Source organism: Ornithorhynchus anatinus, chromosome 1, assembly GCF_004115215.2.
Source record: "Ornithorhynchus anatinus isolate Pmale09 chromosome 1, mOrnAna1.pri.v4, whole genome shotgun sequence".
NCBI lineage: Eukaryota > Metazoa > Chordata > Mammalia > Monotremata > Ornithorhynchidae > Ornithorhynchus > Ornithorhynchus anatinus.
This window is the reverse complement of record NC_041728.1, coordinates 63,174,758-63,198,375: the sequence shown is the minus strand read 5'-3', so window position 1 is coordinate 63,198,375 and position 23,618 is coordinate 63,174,758. Positions and strand designations below refer to the sequence as shown.

The following is a 23,618-nucleotide window of genomic DNA, read 5'->3' as shown; positions in this document are numbered from 1 at the left end:
ATGCTACCGAAGGCGGAGGCAGTAGGTCAAAAAAAAATAAAAATGAACGTAGGGATCATCGATTTATTTTTTTAAGAAATATTTTCTTTTAAAGACACCAGATATTCTCTGACCGTTAGGATACAGGTCGGAATGTTTTAATAAGAAATTTTAAAACAGAACTTGCCGGGGCATGCCGGGGCAGAAAGGCTTAATTATGGCTCATTGCAGAGAGGCAGAAAATGAGGGGAGGAGCTCCGCTAGTCACTTGGGAACTGGTGGAGCCTGGGCAGAGCATCCGGCAGGCCTTGGGCAGTGCACGGGGGGGGGGGCTGGGCGGTACCCCCCCCAGACCGTGAGCTCATTATGAGCAGAGATTGTGTCTGTTGCTTTTGTATTGTACTCTCCCAAGCTCTTACTGCAGAGGTCTGCACACAGTACATGCTCAATAAATACGACTGAAAGAACAAATCAATGAAAGCACGCAGCACACCTTGGGTGGTACAGTTTGAGGGGGGGCTTGAGCAGTGAACCCAGTGAAGCCTGGGCAGTGCATTCCCATGCAGTGCATTCAGTGGAGGGGGTGGGTCTGGGCACTGCACTCCGGCAGGCCTAATCCTTTTCATTATTTATGGCATTTGTTAAGCGCTTACTATATGCCAGGCACTGTATTAAGCACAGGGATGAATACTAGCAAATCGGGTTGGATAGGGTCCCTGCCCCACATGGGGCTCTTCGACTCAAGCCCCATTTTACAGATGAGGTAACTGAGGCTCAGAGAAGTGGAGTGACTTGCTCAAGGTCACACAGCAGGCAAGTGACGGAACCAAAATAAGAGCCCAGGACCTTCGGAGTCCCAGGCCTGTGCTCTAGCCACTCCGCCCTGTTGCTTCAAAGTTTTTAATGCAACTATCTCCAGGGTGCCAATGGCGCTGCTGGAATTTTGCACTCGGGCTATTGTTCTGTGTAAAACTCCCAGCAGTCATACCAGTTTTAAACGTTAAATGAAGCCATGCAAAATCAACTTTAAGGTCCACCTGGAATTATTTGTTCTCTTGAAAGGGAAGGAAAAAGAAGAAACAAAGGTACCCACCTCCACTTGCATATTCCATGATTAAGTACAGTGTTTTTTCGGTTTCAATTACTTCAAATAACTTAACTGGGGGCAAAGAGGAGAAAAAGAAGAAAATGCAATTAATCCAAAGAATAAGCACCTCCATTTCTGTATTACTTTTACTCAGAAGGGACGTTTCCACCTGAAGATGTGGACGTGCCCATATGAAGGATGACACACCTCAATTCATACTTCTAAAACATGAGGCTCTTCAATTTTTAGATCCTATATAGGGTATGCATGTTTCTGCTTCCCCAGTTAAAGATTTCTCTACAGCAGACTAAGAGTAATACAGCTAGACGAGTACTCAAAAGACCTACAGGTAGATGAATGATTTTAGAAGTTTTAGGTAACAGTTTTTAAAAAGTGGCTTGAGGTTGTTACTAGATATTTCAGTGACTGAAATGATTAAAATCAAAGTCAAAATAAAAGTACTGAATATTCCCTGTATGTTCCAGGAATGCTCAAATATAGGTTGTGAGCCCCACATGGGACAGGGACTGTGTCTGATCCGATTAACTTGTATTTATTCTAGTGCTCGGAACAGTGCTTGACACACAGAAAGTGCTTAACAAATACCATTATCACTATAATAATAATAATAATGTTGGTATTTGTTAAGCGCTTACTAGGTGCAGAGCACTGTTCTAAGCACTGGGGGAGATACTGGGTAATCAGGTTGTCCCACATGAGGCTCACAGTTAATCCCCATTTTACAGATGAGGCAACTGAGGCACAGAGAAGTGAAGTGACTTGCCCACAGTCACACAGCTGCCAAGTGGCAGAGCCAGGATTCGAACCCATGACCTCTGACTCCCAAGCCGGGGCTCTTTCCATTGAGCTACGCTGCTTGTGAATACTTTCCACAACACAGTTAGCGGATCATGAAAAAACCCATTTTAGATCAATTCCAATCCATCAATGGTTCACTGGCAGTTTCCCTTCCCCTTTGCTCTTGCTTTTTAGAGAACACAGGCTCCCTACTCTTTAGTGTCATCTTAAAAACAATTAGGGAAAGAGATCAATTTTTTTGCTAAGGTCTTTTCTGAAAGCAAGTTTTTTTTTCTTTTTTTTTTAAATGGTATTTGTCAAGAACTTACTATGTGAAAGCACTATTCTAAGCGCTGGGGTAGATACAAGGTAATCAGGTTGGACACAGTCCATGTCCCACATGGAGCTCACAGTCTTAATCCCCATTTTATAGGTGAGGTAACTGAAGCACAGAGAAGTTAACAGACTTGCCAAAAGGTAAGATAATTGCCCAAGGTCACAGCAAACAAGTGGGGGAACCAGAATTAGAACCCAGGACCCTCTGATTCCCAAGCCTGTGCCCAAGCCACTAGGCCAACCTGCTTCTCAAGTTCCTGACACTAATTCTGCTGAAATATTAATCCAATATATTTCTGTAAACTCAAGATCTATTTTTCTTCAGTTCTGAAAATCCACTTAAATCCCTGCTGTGCAAACTTACTAATACTATTATTTATTAATTGCTTATTGTGTGCAGAGCACTGTATTAAGTGCAGGGAAAGACTAAACGGATGGGAACTAGATATGGTCCCCAGCCCTTGGTGGGCTCACAGCCTAAAAATAAAAAGGGGAGAAGGCAATGGTGACAAACACATAAGGAGACATGAAACCAAACACCAAGACAACATGAATTCAAAAACAAAGATCAGTAGAGTGCTGTGGCAAAAGGAGCAGAATTTCAGATGCCTCACGGACTCAGAGTCAACCGTATCAACCACGGCAGGGTCACAATATCAATCGCATTTACTGAGCACTTACTGTGTGCAGAGCACTGTGCTAAGCACTTGGGAGAGTAAAATGTAACACAGTTCCTTGCCCAGAAACAGCTTAAGTGCTAGGGGAGACAAACAGACTCACTGTATGAGAGTAAAAGATTGTGAGCCCGTTGTTGGATAGGGACTGTCTCTATTTGTTGCCGAATTGTACTTTCAAATCCCTTAGCCCAGTGCTCTGCACACAGTAAGTAAATAAGCAGAATTGAGTAAATGAATTTTTGAATGACAATTCTGGGACATTAATAGATGAAAGAGTAGATAACAGAGAAGAGTACTGCACAACTATCAATAGGAGAAGGGAGTGGGGGGGGGGGGGAAACTCCCTAGAGAACGCACCCCGCACATCTGTTGAATCTTTTGACCCCATCCAATTTTCTCAACCCATCATGCCCCATTTAGTCTCCATACCCAAATTACCTTCCCTTGATGACCAAATTGATGCTATCGACACCACCTTCTCTACTGAACTCATCTGTCTTGCTCCCCCATCACTTCGTCCATCTCGTACCACTAACCCACAGCCCTGGATCGCTGTCTCAGTCCACGCGCTTCGCTCCTGTGCACAAACCGCTAAGCACTGGTGAAGGAAATCCAGATTTCAGGTCAATCTACTCCACCTCAAATTCATCCTTGCGTACTTTAACTCGGCTCTCTCCTCTGCCCAGAAAAATGATCCCTCCACCCTTGTTGATGCCCGTGCCCGTTGTCCTCACCAGTTGATCCAGACGTTTAACTCCCTCCTCAAACCCTGTCCTTCCACCTCCCCCAATTTTTGCTCCTAATGACCTAGCTACCTACTTCATTGAGAAAATTGAAACTATCAGGCATGATCTCCCTAAAATTTCCCTTGATCCCCAGTTCCTCCCTCCACCTGCCCCTTCTTCAACTCTCCCTTCTTTCCTAGCAATATCTCAAGGAAATCTCCTACCTCCTCTCAAAATGCACCTCCTCCACCTGTGCATCCAATCCCACCCCTCTTCCCTCATCAAAGCGCTTGCCCCCTCCCTTCTTCTCTCCCCAACCGTCGTCTTCAACTGTATCTTTCCAAAGACTTCTTCCAAAGGCTCTCCAACATGCTCATGTCTCCCCTACCCCACAAAAAACCTCTCGACCCCATGGCTCCATTCAGTTTTTGCCCCATCTCCCTCCTACCGTTCCTCTCCAAACTCTGCTGTCTCAAGTTCCTCTCCTCCAATTCTCTCCTTGACCCCTACAATCTGGCTTCTGTCCCCTTCTCTCCACAGAAACCGCCTTATCAAAGGTCACCAATGATTTCCTTTTGCAATATCCAACAGCCTCTACTCTATCCTAATCCTCTTTGACCGCTCATTTACCTTTGACACTGTTGATCACCCACTTCCTGAAACATTATCCAACCTCAGCTTCACTGATGCTGTCCTCTCCTGGTTCTCCTGTCACTAATTAATTAAGACATTTGTTAAGCGCTTACTATGTGCCAGACACTGTACTAAGCACTGGGGTGAATACAACCAAATCGGGTTAGACATGGTCCCTGTGCCATATTCTAGGGCGGGGCTGGGCCCTCCAGTTTCGTTGTGTGTTCTCCAGGCGACTGAGGCATGGCTGTTTAGTGCTAGTGTTGAGTAGGGTGTCTCGGGGCCACTCCTTCCTTCCGCTAATTAGCCGTCCCACCCTGCTCCGCCACCACATCTCCAGACATCTCCAGGGAACCTCCACCCCTGGGCCTGAGTACCCCTGTGGTACCTTGAGTTTAGAGAAATATATTGGATTAAATGGTGGTGAGGATGGGCAGAAGAGAGAGAGAGCAAGAGGTCCACCGTCACCTTTCTTTGTCCCCCAAAAAATCCAATAGACTCAGGGCAGGGCCCAGGGAGCCGAAATGGACTTGGTACTTGTGCGGCTGTGCGGACAAGACGGCAGCTGAGGGAATGGGTTGAACCGGACCGTGCTAGAGGAGCACTGCACAGAACAGCAACCTCATCCTCCTCACACAGCACTCCCCCATCCACCTCTCCCAGTCCTGCTCAATCCTCGCTAGGGGATGTAGTAGACCACCCTCCTTCAGAGAGGCCCCCTCAGCTACAGCCATGGCAGGTGTGTTGCCGATGCACTTCATCACTTGCGCTTTCCTTTACCCTGTGCCTGAACTTTGCATTCCTCTCCTGGGTCAGTGTGAGGTCTGCCTTGACCACGGTGAAGCAAGGCTTGGAACTTCCAAATAATTTAGGTTAAAACTGTCCACTCCTGCTTCTCCTCCGACCTCTCTGACAGCTCCTCCTCAGATTCTTTTGTGAGCTCCTCCTCTGCCCTCCATCCTCTAGCTCTGAGAGTCCCTCAAGGTCAGTTCTGGGTCCCCTTCTATTCTCCATCTACCACCATTCATTCCCACAGCTTCAACTACCACCTCTACGTAATTTAAAACCAGGTGAATGAATGCCTTAGCAAAGTTCAATCCTGCAAAAACACCTTTTTGTGCAGAATAAACTTTTAAACCAAGTTCACCCTTCCCGACTCCAAAGGAGGAAACTTTGATCAAGAAGTGTCCCATCCAGAAAGGCAAACAAACTTCAGCTCTGTAATGTTAGTCCTGAAAATTGTGGAAAAGAGTTAATTCCAGTGATGCCCACTGCTCTTATTCCTAGCAGTCTGGGCTCAAAGTGTATGATTGAGTACAGAAGGAGTGCAGCTCACTGGGAAGTGCACGCTAAGGTTTTTGATGTGCAAAAAACATCAAATGCCAACTGACTCACTGGACCTCGATCTCGTCCATCTCGATGCTGACACCTTGCCCACATCCTCCCTCTGGCCTGGAACTCCCTCCCTTCATATCTAACAGACCCCTAAGTCCTCATTTCCTCTACTCCCTCTCCCTTCTGCAATACCTATGCAGTTGGATCTGTACCCCAAAATCAATTAATCAAGGTATTTATCGACTGATTATAAGTTTGTTGCAGGCAGGGACAATGTCTGCTAACTGTTGTATGTACTCATTCTCTCCCAAGTGCTCAGTACAGTGCTCTGCATATAAGTGCTTAATAAATACCACTGATTGATTACTCTGTGAAGAGCATTGTGCTAAGCGCTTAAGAGAGCAACAACAAAAGAGTTGATGGTCACATTCTCTGCCCCCATTGAGTCTGCAGTCTAGAAGGAGAGACAGATGTTAATATACAGATATTCACAGACTTAAGCACTCGATACTCGTCCACCTCCAGCCCCACAGTACTTATATTCATAACCACTATTCATCTTAACGTGGTCACCTCCTCTAGCTTGTAAGCTCCTTGTGGGCAGAGAATGTACCTAACAACTCTGTTGTAGTGTACTCCCTCTCCCAAGCACATAGTACAGTGCTCTGCATACAGTAAGCGCTCAATAAACATCCTTGATCTATTGATTGATGTGTGTGACCTATTTGCTAAGGCTGTAGCTTTTTAACCCAGTCTCTGAGCTCCTGTGGTCTTTGCCGCCTTGGTGAGTCGGCTATTCCTCAGGATTCCCGCTGCGCTTTTCCATCTCTCAGAATGCTCTAGATGGTTCTTCAGTGAAAGACTTTTACCACTGAAGGCAAAACCCCAGCCGGCAGAACCGAGACTAGAACCCAGGTCTCCTGGTTCCCAGAGCGGGGCTCTCTCCATTGCCAACAACAGGACTATTCGGTAAGGTACAGACAAGAACTCTCGATTTTGGAGTCTTTTAAAATGGCTGCCGTCTCTAAAGTGCTCTGAAAATAATACAAGGGCACTGGTTAAATACTTTCGAGGTGGAATTAAAAATTTTAGCTAGAAGGGAGCAAGTGGAGGTGAACTACATTTTTGCCTCAAGCTGAAACTCTGAGTCCAGGGTTGGTTGGCTGACCTAAAGTGGATGTGATTAAAAAAAAAAAACAAACCCAAAAAAAGGCTCATTCCATCTAGCAACAGCCATGCGCTACTTCTACTTCAAAACACAAAGACCTTTTGAATAAATATATAATCAAGTAAGAAGCCAGGCATTAGAGTTTTTCTATGGTGGTTACTAAGCTAGCAGTACACTCTCCTGTGAATAATGCCTTATTTATCAATGATTCTAGGTAAGGTGATGTAACTAACACTAACTTACCTACCCGTAGTTTGTTTTCTCTGAAAAAAAAAAGAAAAAAGGACATGCTTTGCTGCCTTATTTACAGTTTCATTAAACAAGCTCCCTAACAGTAGTAAAATCAATGAAATCGTTCATCCTTCACGAATACCCCAAATGCAGCTTCCATTCTTTAGAATGAAATGCTTTCATTTCCACAGCTATCACTGGCATGCTAATCTATTAACACTGACAGCACCCCAGTTCTCAATCATTAACATGCTGGGAATACTAAAGTCATTAAGATATAAATCCAACTGCTTTCAAAATGGAAAATTTTGGCCTGACAGTGATAATTATCCAGGGGGTTAAAATTTTGGTGCCTCAATTTTAATGCCTAGAAAATCATTTCCACTTGAGAAGCAGCATGGTGCAGTGGATAGATCACAGGCCTCTGAGTCAGAGGGTCACAGGTTCTAATTCCGGCTGTACCACATGTCTTCTGGGTGGCCTTGGGCAAGTCACTTCACTTCTCTGTGCCTCAGTTACCTCATCTGTAAAATGGGGATTGAGACTGTGAGCCCCAAATGGGACTGGGACTGTATCCACCCTGATTTGCCTGCATTCACCCCAGCCCTTTGTGCAGTATTTGGTACACAGTAAGCAATTAACAAATACATTATTATTATTAAAACACCATGGTTGAATTCTTGGAAAATATATGTAGAACTCTCTAATATAGTAATGGAAATCAGAGGGCATAGTTCTATAGATCGTGCATTCTAAACACTTAAAAAAATTAGAATGAGTATTTTAGATCGACCTAAAATAGAAATTATTACTTAGATGTATTTCTTTGTGCTCATGTGCCATTTTTTCTTTACCTGGAATGTGATCTAGTGGAAAGAGCACTTGGGTCTAAGAGCTAGAGTACTTGGATCTGGATCCCAGCTCTGGCTCTTGACTGCTGTGTGACCTCTCTTGGCTTCAGTTTCCATATCTGTAAGATGGGGAATAATGCCTACCTACCTCTCCCTACGTAAGAAAGACTGGTGGGAGGATAAAAATGAGAAAAGCAGTGTGAAAGTCCTTCAGAAATTCAAGTAGTCTACAAATTCAAGTACTAAATATGAACCTGTATGTGTGCCTTACTCAGTGTGTTTTATGTAACAGTATCTGTGCTGAGCTTACCTTTTTAGTTTCTCTAAACTTCCACCTTTCTCTTGACTGTTTAAATCTGCCTACAACTGAGCTGGACTTAGCAGAAACAGGAAAGTATTCTTTCTCACCTCATCCTTATGCTCCAGAATCTGGGGACTTGAAGGATTAAAGGAGGTTTCGTTAAACAGTCAGAGCAAAACATTTCTCCTTTACACCTAAAGTGACCTCCCACAGACTGGAGGGATAAGGGAGGGAGCAGAACTCTAGACATATAAGATGCACAATACAGTTCCCATATTCCACAAGAATTTAGGGACTATCAACTGTATTCTAGTGAAATTGCACTATGTAAATTTGCATATTGTTTTTGTACTCAAAGGAAATGCTACTGATGGTGATATTTGTGAGAGAGAAAGAGAGAGAGAGGAAAGAGGAGACCTGGAAAAGGCCAATGTGGAGTCCATAATCCCATCCGCATTGTGCACACACAAAGATTCTCTTTTGCTGTGCTGACATGCTTGATGTCTCCTGCAGCAACTAGTGCTGTTTTTGCTTTTACCTTCCTGTCTCAAGATCCTAAAGAAGCTTCAGCTGAGAATGAGCCACTCCTTCCCTGACTGCAGGCCTGAGGCAACTGATTTCCAATTTTCAGCTGGGATGCATTATTATCTGAGGTTTTATTTTACTGTCTCCATAGATGATCTCTTATGCCTGCCTTGCTTTCGATTCCCCAATTTCGCTTTCATCCATTCTCCTTTTCAACCCAGTACTGGTGTATTGTGGGGGGCACACCTTAAATGCTCTGAGATTTACTTCGTTTTAGCACTTTTTACGTTTGTGATCCTGCCCTCCCATTTTATGTTCCCCACGGAGGTCCGGAGAGGCCTGGGCTGGTTTCAGCTTTTGGGGCATCTAGTCATCATAAAAAAAATGATGTCCAAGGCCAATAATTAAAAGTGCCTAAATTTGAAGCTCCCCCGCCCCCCATTTTGAGCATGAAGCCCAGGCCAATGGGCTTTCTGGGCCCCTCAAGAATTGACCTGGACTGTAACCCTTAGGTGAAGCTTATTAAGTAGTCAGATTGGTCTCTATGGGGAGACCAAGTCTCACAGCCAGAGAGAAGGTTGGAGAGTGTATTCTTCTCCATACTCAAAACAGTGCTCTGCACCCAGATTAATAGTACCACCACCCTAGAGGACTTTAGTTTGGCCTGGAGCCACCAATGTCTGTTTAGCAGTCTCACGAAGGAGGTTCTGGCTTTCTTGAGATTTTTTGGTTGCGTTTAGTACTTCCCTGGTACAAGTGAATCCATTACCTCAGTTTTCTTTAGACTTATTGTCAGCCCATAACGCCTGGCTGATTCAGCAAAGCGGTTCAATCCCAAGAGAATTCTATACCTCAAAAATCAACAGGATTCTGAAAAGTCTCAATTAGTCGTCTGAGGGATTGAAAATCTTAACTAGCTTCTGAAAAAGTTACACAATTCCCACCTCATAATGCTAAAATTGCTTGCAGTGTAAATTGAGGGTTTTTTTTTTTTTTAAAAAATGCAGAATGGTATCATTAAAAAGAACTTGTTTGCTGGTGTAAATTCCATACTCTAAGGTCAAGAACAACTTCGTGGATATTTAATCTACACCTCTGATGTGCAACGTGGGGTAATAATGGAAGAATTCAATTCTGAGTTGTTGGGTTTTTTTTGGTCCTACATTATAGAAGAAACAGAACAGTAGTCGGCACAAAATGCCCAGGACACACAGAAAGAACTAAAACAATACCTGAACTGATTTAGGAATCTCTTTTTTCATTATAATTTTGCAGGTTTCTTAGGCAAAGCACTATTCCAACAGCAGATCCTTTCCATTAAATTGTAATCTGTGCTCGGAAACCTTAAAAGCAAACGACAGCAGTCTTGCGAGGCTCCACACATGGGCTATCTGAATGGGGAGGCTGGCCCGGGGTTGTTGACTTCCACATTTATCAGGCTCCCCCACCCCACGTGGCTTCTTCCTCGGTCCAGCCAGTCCTAGAGCTGCTTTCTTGATCCACTGAGTTTTTCCTTCTGCTGCCTAGCTGGGTCTCAGGTAGCTGCCCTAGATGAAGGCACATTAATAGGGGCAAAATACCATCTTGGGGATCCCGAATGGTTTAAAAGTCTTTGGGATTACTGTGGGCTGGCGGAATTCAAAAGCTGCCCGTGGCAGTGAAATGCGGTAGGGGAAGGAATAACTCTGGAGCTGCTGGGTTCTGTGTAGTGGAGAGAGGGAACCATATGGTGCCATTTTTACCTCCCCTTGGCTATCCACAATGGGCCTGGCTGGACTGGCAGCAGGGGAGTAGGAATGAAAACTGTTTCAATTACCTGGACTGATGGCCTCCTCAAGACACATGGACAGTCAAATAATAACAATAATAATGTTGGTATTTGTTAGGCACTTACTATGTGCCAAGCACTGTTCTAAGTGCTGGGGTGGATACAAGGTAATCAGGTTGGACACAGTCCCTGTCTCACATGAAGTTTACGGTCTTAATCCCCATTTTACAGGTGAGGTAACTGAGGCATAGAGGTCTTGTGTCTTGCCCAAGGTCACACAGCAGATAAGTGGTGGAGCCTGGATTAGAACCCATGACCTTCTGACTCTTAGGCATGTGCTCTATCCACTAGGCCAGACGGCTCTGTACACAGCATATTCCGTAGGGACAAAGAACAGAGATAAAGACGGGGAGAGATTGAGGAGGCAGAAACAGCTCTAACAGTGGGGAAGCGGAGAAGGAAGGGTCATGGTGGACCCGAAGGCAATATGAGGCAGGAATCAAATGTTTTTTATATTATTCTGGGGTACATGCAGCATGCTGGAGTTTGCTACTGACATTGGAGCATGAATGATAGATTTGAGCAGCAATCCTACTCTGGGCTTGCTGGGGCACTTAGCAGAATATGGTGGTTCAGTTTGGGGCCCCTCAGTTTCAAAAAGGTCCAGAGAAAAGCAACACAAATGATTAAAGGGGTGGAAATTTGACCCGGGGCAAGAAAAGATGAAAGGAACTGGGCCAGCTCATCTTGCAGTAAAGCTGGTTCCTGGCTAGTTAAACAACTGGCTTCAAGAATATTTCAAAGAGGATATTAACCAATTGTTCCTCTGGAAGTGGATTTAGACTGCCATGAAAGTAGGAGTTTGGTTAGACCGAAGTAAGGATTCCTTGGTTTCAGTTCATTAAACACTGGCACGGGCCACTCGGTGAGGTGTGGCATTTCCCTCCTTGGAGACCTTTTTAAAAACGCTAGACAACAATCTGTTTGCTTGGAACGGGTCTGCCAGCTGCTGGCACAATCTGTGCTCCCTGTTGTCCCTGGATTCACAGCCCTTTGACAGGGACAGCAGGGAGACACTTTTTCCACAGGAGGCAAGGGGATACTGAGCTTGTGAATGTAGAAACTTAACCCTGGTTCATACTAGGATTATTGGTTGTGGTTTTCAAGTTCACTTGCGCAGGAAACCATCAAATGGGTAACCAAATCGGTCACTGTGAGTAAGCAAAACCACAAACCGGAAAGTCAAGAACAGCAAAGCCTATCGGTACCGAATCGGAGTGGCCTATGGAGGAATCCACAGTTCTTCTCACTGACTGAAGTACTCCGAGACTTGAAAATTCTAGACATCCCTGTTCAGAAGTTTGGGATGACAAGGCCCGACAAAGGGGTGATATTTTTCAAACTTGGTGCTATAAGATTCCGCAACCTGTGGAGGATTCCAAGGGATTTCTAAATTCATTCAGTTCTGCCATATCATGTGTTTTAGCTTTGTGTTTTGACTAGAACATGATGGGAAATTAGGTACCATTCATTCAACAATGCAGACCTTTTGTGCACAGGTGTGTCATTTCAGAAATGGATTGTACTACAATATGTTTTCCTTTGTGTGGGCTTTGCAAGAAACACAACTCCCATATAAGACAACTGGACTTTGCTAACGATTAAAATTGCAAAACCTCTCTGACCCTTTTTTCCATTGTCAATCGACAAGAATAGACTCACTCATGGCTGTAAAGGAGAGCCGTAATAAAGCATAAACAGGTTATCCTCCTTTTCCTTAGAGACCTTTCATTTGAGAATCAACGATATTCAGCTTTGACGAAGTTTTAGAGCAAAAGGCAAGGAAGCACAACCCTATTTGAACTTTCAATTTTAACTGAACTGTTCAATTCATTCACCCCAGGACATACTTACAACACATTTCACTGAGTGACATTAATGCAATTAAATCCCCCAAAATTTAGAAGCAACCAAAAGGAAGGATTTTTAAGGTTATTTTGGAAGAGGTCACTAAATAGCTGGCGCGCAGCTCTAAATGACAGGGATAAATGGGGCTTTTGTTTGTTTTCTGAATGTTCCCCAAAACGATTGTGTAATATTTAGAGGACATTCCAACTGAAAGATTTCCCCCAACTCAAACCACAATTCTTCCATGTGTAAGCGCATCAAACATCCCTCAAAGGTTGCCCATTCCTTTCAGTACCAAGCAGAAATTCCTGACCATTGGCCTTAAGGCACTCAATCAGCTCTCCCCTAAGATTTAACCTCACTCTTTTCACACTACAACCTACTTTATACGTTCATTCATTCCTCTCAGGCTAACCTACTCAAGGTGCCTTGTTCTCATCTCTCTCGCACTGCTGTCCTCTTAGACAGGGAGGGTAGGATTGTGGGGTCTTTTTAGCTTTCTGCTGCTCTGAGCTCAGAGCTACTTGGGAGAGAGGACCATAGATGCCTGTTTCTGAACCAAAATGTCTGCCTAGAAATATCATGCTTTTCCCACAGATTTTCACCGATTTTAGCTTCTGGCAGGGAGGGTCTTCTGGATTCTTCCTGACCTAGGTGTCCCGATCACCCCTCTCAGTAATCCACAATAAATTTGGGCCTGAATTTTCCACCTACTTGAGAGCTTGCTTAATAGAAATTTGGGGGGGAAAAATTGAGTCCTTTCTGAAAATTCCAGGAATTTTCAATAAAAATTGGTTTAAACGAAATGTCATGAATAGACACAACAGACACTAACCAAGGTCTTTTCATAAAATCAGTGCGTGCCACCATAGTAACTTGCATATTTTATTAGGAAAACTTTCCACCCCTCAGAGTGAGTTATGATGCTTTCTGATACAACTTGCAAGCATCCATTTATCCAAAACACATTTAAAATGAAAACAAAGTACCTATATTTGGATGGTTTAAAATCTTCATTATTCTTACTTCTCTGAAGAGCTGGGGGGAAAAACACAACATACACAAGTCAAACACGATAACTCATTGATGAACAGTAAACCACATAAGAAAAATAGCCATTCCTTTCTAAAACAATGGATTATACAGATCTTTTTCAAATTATTATGTAGCACTTTTGACTGACAAAAATTTTGAGTCTGTCAAATAGTCCCGCATTATCAAAGTCTTCAGTTTTATTTTAGGAAAAAGGCCTAACTCCCACAAGCAATGAAATGAATTTGATTTCACTGTCTTTATAAGTCACATTAATCTTAACCATAAAGAGTTTCAAGCCAAACGTGACTTACTCATCCAGTCTGGAAGCACTATTTTAAATGAGCTCTCACTGTTGCGATCCCAATTTAGTTAATTAATGAGTTGCCTCACAACCCATCTGGATTAGAATCTCAGACAATTTATTTCCTCAAGCAGGTTTTCGAAAATGACTACTGTGGAGAGTCTAGACTCAAGAATCCAGGTAACAGTCCGGGAACTTTTCCTTTCCACTGAAACACCATCAGGGCTGCTTAGCAGCCCAAAAGCCCAAACAGCTTCATTGCTGTCCAAGTGCTAGCTGAAAAGATTCATCAAATTCATCCGACACAAACACACTCTCACTGGCACTCCTGCGATATGGACAAGCTGGACGAGCAAGGCGAAAGACTGAACACCCCCCGACCCTGGAGATGTCCAAAGACGATCTAGATTTGAAGTCTACAATAAGCTCGGTATTTTCAGAAAATAGGACCCTGCCCCTATATGTTCCGGAGGTTGGTTTGGATTTGAGGGGAAAGCTTAGAGTTTACTGAAAGATGAAGTCGTCAATGGAAAATCCTTCAATGCCCGCAAACAACTAGGCAAAGGATGGTTCAAATTTTCAATTTTACAGAACATGCTAATTCATCACAACTGCCAGGAGGATTGGAGTTCCTGGAAAGTCAGTAACACTGAAAAGAGCAGCACAAAAGATTTTACAGAACACTATAAGTCTCAAGCATCTCTCTTCCTTTAGGCTATGTCTCTTACTTCTCACTCCTAACAAATGCAAATAAGTCTGCTTTCATGGAACAATCACAGAATAATAGGGTAGTCATCTTATAGGGGTCTTGGACAGTTGGTGAAAACCAGCAATTTTTTAGATTTCTTAAAATAGCTCCAAAACATGAAAATAAACTAATCAGGTGCAATTTCTCTCTTCCTAATCTAAATTTTCCACATTACATAAACAAAAAATGGACTGAGTGCAGGGGTTTCCACTGTGGTTGATAAATGGGTATATCATGAATGCTAAGAAATGTTTTCTCCCTCAAATATGTTCTAGAAGCCAGCAACATTGGTGAAATCCTTGAACCCTCTACCTGGCTTTCAGCTCTCACCTTCAATTTGCTGTGAAATTCCACCTGTTCTTCCTATACAATATCTCCTGGGTCCAGCTCTTTCCTATAACAGCTAACATGTACAAGCTATGGTCAAACACAGTTACTGTTACCAGCTTCCTTGCTGATTTCTCTAGCCTCCGCCCTCTCCAATCTCTAGTATGCAGTGTTGTGTGCACATCACCTACTGGAAGCATCATTGGTAACATACCTCTCCACTCCTCTAAACCCTTTACTGACTTCCCAGTCCTTCTGCATCAAGGGAAAACTCACAATCTGCCCCAAGGCCCTACACCAACTTAGCCCACCTTATTCTTTTCACCCAACTTGCTCTCTTCTAAACTGAATTGCTGACCGTTCCTCACTCTTGACTCTCTCACCTCCAGTATCTCATTCATCCTATTCTCTCCCCTTGGATGACTCTTCTTCCCTAATTCCCTAATTCAGACCTCCCCATATTTAAAGCCTCCCCAACATCCTACCTTCTCAATTCCCAGCACTGCAAGCTGTAAGACCTCATCAGCCATCTCTAGCACATAGGCATGCATCTATCTCAATGTTCAGCATTTGTATAGACAAGCTTATTCAATTATATAGTCAATTATTTATTTTAATTCCTCTGTTTATAAATATTTTAGTCTGTCTCCCCCATTTAGAATCCAAGTTCTTTGAAGGTCATGGTGTACTGCAGCCTACGGGTCCTGCTTTTACTGCCATAAAGATTTTTAAACTGTATCAATCAATAATTGCACAGTGTACAATTATCAAAGGGTGCCAACCTTTTTGGGTATTAGAGTCAAACAAAATGAAACCTGAGTAGTTGGTGCCCAAACTGCCAATCATACAAATTAAATACCCATTAAGGTAGCTTACATCACTGTGAATCAAACTGTTTTAATTGCCCCACCACTTCCCTTCCCTGTTTCCCTTGTTCCCTGTCTTGGAACAAATGGTTCCAAGAAGAGCAAGATATGGCTCCTGAGCTCATTATGGGCAGGGAATGTGTTTATTAATAATAATACTGGTATCTGTTAAGCGCTTACTATGTGCAGAGCACTGTTCTAAGCACTGGGGTAGATACAGGATAATCAGGTTGTCCCACGTGAGGCTCACAGTTAATCACAGTTTATTGTTAGAGTGTACTCTTCCAAGTCCTTAGTACAGTGCTCTGCACATAGTAAGTGCTCAATAAATGACTGACTCCTGCCCTAATTCCTCAAAATCAAAATTAGTTTTACAATGCCATGCACAACAAACAAAGGTTTCGACTAAGTAGTCTCAGGATTATGAGTAATAAATCACCTTCCTCTCCAATCACTTGTTTTTCACTCTATTATGCTATTTGTTGTTTCTAAATAAAGGAAAATTCCAATAAAAAAATACCAAATCTAATAAAATATAACCTTGAGTAACCAGTAATTGAAACAGGATTCCCTCTTGATTCTATTCAGTTTAGAATGGGAGAAGAAAACATCTCTGGGAGGTAACCATAGCTGACTAACATTTTCTTCTTTCAGACCCTGACACGGGTCTAAAACTTGTGTTGTTGGGACTCAGTGAGTTTGCTTGAATCTCTGTAGCAACTGTTCTTTTAGAAAGTTTTGCATAGTTAATTACGGTACTTATTAAGTACTTACATAGTATCATTGAGGAACATACCAAACAATCAGTTGGACACAGTCCCTATCCCATATGAGGCTCACAATCTACAAGTTAGTTGGGCAGTTCATTTCACAGATCAGAAAACTGAGGCCCAGAGATTTTAAGTGGCTTCTATAAAGTCACAGACTAGGCCAATATGTCAGAGCTGGAACTCGAGTCCAGATCTCCTGACAGTCCTATGCTCTTTCCACTAGCCTATATTGCCTTCCAACAATCTTAATATCTAGGGCTTTTTTATGGTGTTTGTTAAGCTCTTACTATGCGCCAAGCACTGTATGAAGAGCTGGGATTGATACAGGCAAAATATCAAGCAAAAACTCCTGACTACTGGCTTCAAAGCTCTCCATCACCTTGCCCCCCTCCTACCTCACCTCCCTTCTCTCCTTCTACAGCCCAGCCCACACACTGCGCTCCTCTGGCACTAACCTTCTCACTTTGCCTCGTTCTCGCCTGTCCCACCTATCCACCTCCGTACCAAACAAAAACTTCTCACTATTCGCTTTAAAGCTATCACCTTGCCCCTTCTTACCTCACCTCCTCTCTCTCCTCCATCCCAGCCCGCACAATCTGCTCCCTTCTCTCTTTGCCTCCATCTCTCCTGTCTCGCCGCCAACCTGTGGCCCACGTCCTGCTTCTACCTTACACCACTGTTTCCTGTCTCTGCACTTGAAAGACTAGTACTGCAGTTGAATGGGCAGAGGAAAAGTTGAATGGGCCGTTACTTCAAACATAAATCAGAGCAAAATAATTAACACTTTCCTGGGCTACCAAACATTCCTGGAAAGTCCTGTTTTTGGAATCATCTCTCTTGACCTTCCCTCTCCCTTGCTTTTCCTGACCTCTGACTCCAGTTTTCAGCCAAGCATTTTGTTTCTCATGGCTAACAACAACAAGGTCTGTGGACTTGGACTCATTCTCAGATCACTAGTTGGGAAACACTGGGTTGCCTTAAGTCTACCAGGAGACACTCTAATAATTCTGATCAAGCCAAAATACTGGAGCAGATTGGAGGCAAGATCATTACTGGGAAATTATGGGACGGTTGAGACGCTGAAGTTCTTTTTCCTTTTCTCTGCCACTCTCCTTCCTGGATACAAGCGGCTGGATCAGAGGAGGTAGGAGAGCGGGGAACAAAAGTAAAAACTTTAGTGAGTCATCAAGAGCCAGCCCCAGGCCAGACAACTGACCCTCCAGATTTCCCCAATGGGCCAGTTGGACGTAAAGATATGTCAACTTGACAAGAGGGTTGGGATGTCACATGCAAACAGTCGGTGGACCAATCACATTTATTGAGCGCTTACTGTATACAGAGCATTGTACTACGTACTTGGGAGAGTACAAAGTTAACAACATAACAGACACATTCCCTGCCCATAATTAGCAAACTCCTAGCCACTACCTGTAGCTTCATACATCCCTTTGCCTACTGCCTTCATACAACTCTAGTGTGGAATTACAAAGGTGAATTTTTTTCTTCCCTGTCTATGGCTTTACAAGACTAAAGAGGAAGAAACTTAAAATACAGAGTGCATGTTTTTCCTCCTCTAAAAGATCATGATTTCAGGGCTGGGCCTGAAAATGAGGACAAAGGAGCCTTTAGATCTTCAGTTACAGTCTAGCTTCTCTGGCAAGCCCTCCCAGAGAAAATGAGGTTTCGTGGTGATACTAAGAGAAACTGTGAGAGAAACTGTAGGGATAGTGTACCTTTTTGTGAAAACTTGTGTTTGAACAGGCCTCTGTACTTAATTCAAAAGCCTGGTAGACGTGTATCAGAACTCACGAAGGGCGAGTTCCTTCTACAGGGTGATGGGCAAAGATGTGTGGAACAAGAGAATACCTTACAGTACCTCTCAAGTATGTGAGAAAAGGAACATCAGCGATGAGTGGAAAAATTGCCCTCCCAGAGGAAACTAAATTCTCTTTGCTACAATTAACCCAATTTGAACACTGCTAATGAATCCTGAAGGGAACAGATTTAATCCTTTCCCTCTTCTGCTCTTTCACTCTTTAAACCTCATTATGGGACATAAGAGAAAGATTTTTCTCCAAAAAGTGGATTTCACTATCTCCCTTGTGAGCATGTACCCATTTTGTATAACCTGTAATAATTAGGAAATTCTTCCTAATATCTAATCTAATCCCTCTTACTTTAAGTCAATTCCCTTTTGGTTCACCCTGTGGCAACAGAGCAATTTTCTACTGCCCCAAGTCAGTTTGACTTCAATCTTTTATATCCCTCTTTTTCCTCAGCAGAAGTGATTGTGTAGAATTAACATATCACATTCAAATACAAGATGATGGACACTTCCTCCCGCAATACGAATGTTTGTTCTGTGCTGGAACACAATGGATATATATAAGGTCGATAGGGCCTGAAGGGAACCCAAATCATTGAATCATGGATATTCAGTTGAGCAGCTTTTTATAACCATTTCCCCCTCCCTGGGATCTGGTGGGAGATGCAGGTAGTTGTAGGAAACACTGAAGCTTTCCCACAGACAAGGTTAGGGAAGAAAAACAAATTACTCAAATGCAGGATGGGAAATGACTAATTGAACAAAGGCAGAAAAGATCTGCAAAACAACAAACAACATAAGGAGCCATGATACTACTCTGCTTTTTTACACTGAGTCTATTCTTAAGAACGGTTAACAGGAAAACAATTATTCCTCCCACTTTAGTTATGCCATTTATACTTAGGTCTTTGCTATGGTGGTGTCCAGTTCTAAGCTTCCTATTTCCAAAGGAAGTGGGGAGGATTAAGGAGGGAGGTCATAAGAAAAGTTACAAAGTAAATCCAAGGAAAGGTAAAAAAAAAAATCTGGGACTTAGTTTGGGGCAAAGGAAGTTCAGGGGTGACATTTTGAAAAAAAATAGGATGACCACCAACAGCTGTTCTCCACTTTTGAAGCCAAGACAAGCAGGAATGAGATGAAATCACAGCAGACTGAGCCACAATTAGACAGATCTCCAGAAGTCTTATCACCCATCTTTTCCCTCCAGCCATGACCGAACCACGCCTCAGCAAGTGGAGAAAACTTCCTGACCTCGAGGACTATGAGGAAATGAAATGAACTGCCCTCAGTGACTGTGGAGCCTTCTTTCCTAATGAAAAATATCAGGTGGCTTGAGGGATGGACTAGCTCAGAATTTTTTTTAAAAAAAAAAAACACCACAGAACAAAAAACCTCATATTTGTGGAGTGTTTACTACTTGCCAGGCACGGTACTAAGTGCTGAGAAAGATACAAGACAATCATAGTCTTAATCCCCATTTTACAGATGAGGTAACTGAGGCACCGAGAATTTAAGTGACTCGCCCAAGGTCACCCAGCAGACATGTGGTGGAACCCGGAGTAAAAGCCAGACCCTCTGACTCCCAGCACTGTACTCTTTCCACTTGGCCATGCTGCTTCCCAACTGCTCGATGTTATCAAACAATCACATTTATTGAGAGCTTATTGTGTGCACAGCACTGTACTAAGCACTTGGGAGAATACAATAAAACAGAGTCGGAAGACCGTTCCCTGCCCACAGTGAGTTTACAGTCTAGAAGACTGTGTTATATAGTTCACCAGTGTGTGTCTTGGGAGCTCTGAATGACACCCAAAATTTTTTGGGCTGAGTGATGCTGAATTTAAAGTGTGGGCAAGTATAGTGAGTTAAAAAGGCAGCTTTAAGATCAGGAACCCAATAAATGCTAATTAATAATGGCTGTGGCATGCGCTAAGAACTTACTATGTACTAAGCACTGGGGAGATTCTATATAAGATCAGACATAGATTCTGTCTAACATGGGGCTCACAATCTAAAAGGAAGGGAGAAAGGGCTTTTTATGACCATTTTACAGGTGAGGAACTGAAGCAGAGAGCTATTAAATGACTTGCCCAAGATCACACAACAGGGAGATGGTGGCAGAGTGGGATTAGAACCCAGATCCTCTACTCCTCTGCTCCTTTTACTAAGCCAGGGTGTGAACTCATGTACATGCACAGAAATGTCCAAGAAAACACCACCACATCCAGGATGTTCCAGATATAAAGGCTGCGAAGAACTGGATTAGATCTCCCAGGCGGTTCCTGCCAGACATAAGCACCTACTCCAAAAACAAAAGATTACTCACTGATTTCACTTTAATATCTGTGTCCTTTCTGAAAATATTAGGGCCCATTTAATTTTAGATTTTTAACTCTAGTCTAGAAATACCATTCCTATTAGTTATGTATTTTTAATAACGACATCTAATCATAAACGTATGTTGCTAGCTCTTTACTGCCAAGTTCAGATGCTTTAACGCATTAAGTGTTTCCCGGTGAAAAACAATCATATCAGCATTTGGAGACACCAGATATAGCATTTGAGAGAACTGGCTGAAATCTGATGCCTGGAAACTCTTTATTCTCTATCAAATATGAACAAAATCAAATTCTCTGATTGGTAGGCTCACAGTACGCACATTATGTACTGCCATTAAAGGATTTTCTTCCCATTCAGTGAGTGTAACCTGCTGGGTATTTGTAGACCCTGTGGACTGAGCTGGGAGAACTCCCTACTGGATTATGTAGATGATGAAAGGAGCACAAGAATTCCTTCCTGTTTCTAAGCCACTAAGAGGTACAGGGGTGACCCGATCTTTCTGCCTGAGTTTTTCCTGTTACCCTGGAGTCATTTCTATACACTGAATTTTTATTTTCTTCACAGGCCCCGTTTCTGGTTTCAGTCTACCTTTTTCTCATTTGGATTTCCAAGAAAGGCTGAATAGAAGAGGTCACACCTTGAAAGGGATTGCATGGGTCCAAAATTTTGCCATTTGATCCAACCTTTTGTGAACCTAGTTTGACTTGAGCTTATATGGATGGGGGAAGGAAAATTCAGGTTTCTGTCCTCCCCAATCCGAAAATCTTTCAACTAACGTCCAGTAGACCTGAGGAATTTAAAGCAATTTCTTTAGATTGCCACTGTAGGCCAGGGCTCCCGGTGGGCCTGGCAAACCTCCGGTCTGGAGATTTTTGATCTGTGCGTGTCTCTAAGCTTAAGATGTAATCAACCAATGGTAAACTGTATTATTGAGGACCTACTGTGTGCAGAGTACTGTACAAGGCACTTGGGAGAGTATAATGAAATAAGTAGAAATCTCTAACACCCTTCTAAAATCACATCTCCAGGAGGCCTTCTCTAATTGATTTCTGCTCTCTCCGTCTTATTTCTCCAACTGCCATTTCAGATCTTCCATGGTATCTAAGCATGTAAATCCCCTCAATCCCCTGAGCACTTACACACATAGATCTACATTATCTCAGACATCCCTCCTATCTGCAATTTATTTTAGTATGTTTCCCCCTCCAGATTGTAAACTTCTTGAAGGCAAAGATCATGTCTTCTAATTCTATTATACTCCAATAGCGGAGGCAAGAGCAGTGCCAATATACTCAAAAAAACAAGGTACGCATAAGTAATATATTTTCAATAGAGGGCTAAGATGAGTGAGTCAATGATTTTGACCGAAACTAATCCAATTAGGGGCAGTTTCCTAAAGGAGCATGGCCTAGTGGATAGAGCACAGGCCTCAGAGTCAGAAGGACCTGGGTACTAATCCCAGCTCCATCATATTTCTGCTGGGTGACCTTGGGTAAGTCACTTCACTTCTCTGTGCCTCAGTTACCTCATCTGTAAAATGGGGACAAAAGTGTGAGTCCCATATGGGACAGGGACTGAGTCTGACCTGATTGACATGTATCTATCCCAGTTCTTTGAACAATGCTTGGCACATAGTAAATGCTTAACAATTACCATTATAATATTATTACTGATTTTATGGAGGGAAGTGCACTGGTGGACAGGAGCTGGGAGACACAACCAAAATGGTCGGCTTGACAGAAGAGGCGAGACTGAAGACAAGGGTTCTCGATAAGATGGTCTTAACCACACATTATTTCGGGCTCCAAAGTTAGTCAGGAGGAACCAGGGGAATGTGGCATCCCGGTGACCCGCCAGACTGATTTCTGTGCCTGTCAAATCTTCTGCGGCACATATTGATCACGGCTAACTTTGGGGTCCTTAAGAACCTCTCTTGAAATTATATTGATGAGAGGAATCTTAAATTCATGGGAAGATAGGCCTACTGTATTATGATCTCCCAAACAGGAGCACAGGGCTCTGCAGAGTGAGGGTTCAATGAATACTACTGATTGACTGCTACTGAAAAACAAAATGGGGGCCATGTATGGAAGGAGAAAAATGACAGTCATGCCAAAATAACAGCTGATGCTCCTCCGGAAGGCCAGTAAACAGGAAATGGGGATGATACTGTGCTTTTTATGGTGCTTTTCAACGCCTGACCCCATCTGCCATTCCCGTTTCCCCTCTCCAGGCTCCCAACATGTCCCAACACTGTTGCTACTGCCAATAACTTGCAATACATTCACCAACCCCCACGCCTGTTGTTAACACTGAGCCCGCCGAGCCCCAACTGATCCTCCTTTCTTTCTAACTTCTCAGCTGCTCCTGCCAGTCTCCAGATCAGGAACACTAATCTTCCTCCAGCCAGAGTACATGTGCAGAATCTGTTCCCACAGGAAGTTGTAAAAGCAGAAAATCAACAGAACATCAGAACGTTCAAGAGGGGCTGGTTAATTCACAGTTGAGAGGTACATGACGGGTTATTAGAGGGAAAAGTGTGGGACATTAGGACTGTTGGAGAAGGGCTTCTTCCTCATCAATAGGCTTGTGCTAGGTTTCCACAGAAAAAGTCAGGGATGTTAGAAGGTACAACCCAATCCCGAGGAACCAACACATTCTTCTTTCTAGTGAGCTTTCATCAAGAATCCTGGATAAACGGCCTATCTGGCCCATTGGACTGACCCAGATTGGAATGGCTTATTTCTGTTCACAGAGACACTTTAGACTTGTAACTTTTATTACTTACTTGTACTGTACTTTAGGGTTGGTATCCCTTCCTAGATTTTAAGTTTCTTGAGGGCAGGGATCATGTCTTCTACCTTTATTGTATTCTCCCAAGTGTTCAGTACTGGTACAGTGCTCTTTTTACAGTAGATGGTCGATAAATACTACTGATTCCATGACTTTCCCAACTGCCTTCCCTCAGCTCAGCAATCTGCTTTTATGTAATATGATCTGCAATTTGGCTGCTCTAAGGGGAAAGCAGGATCACTCTGACCTATACTATTTCCAGTGTTCAGCAACCCTAGAAAGGGGAAAACC

At 43.1% G+C, this 23,618-nt stretch overlaps 1 protein-coding gene across 5 annotated transcripts in view; it reads right to left on the bottom strand.

Moving 5' to 3' along the window:
- Positions 1–23,618, bottom strand: part of MARK3 (microtubule affinity regulating kinase 3) — a 110,906-nt gene that overhangs the window by 53,077 nt on the left and 34,211 nt on the right. For 4 of the 5 annotated variants that reach the window (XM_007665045.3, XM_007664977.3, XM_007665016.3 and 1 more), the window contains exons 4-5: positions 13,312–13,360; positions 1,073–1,138 (exon numbers count right to left, since the gene is read on the bottom strand). In XM_007665045.3, coding sequence (XP_007663235.2) covers positions 1,073–1,138; positions 13,312–13,360 — 115 coding nt within the window. The remainder of the gene's footprint in view (positions 1–1,072; positions 1,139–13,311; positions 13,361–23,618) is intronic. The other variant, XM_029060750.2, reaches the window with a different exon arrangement.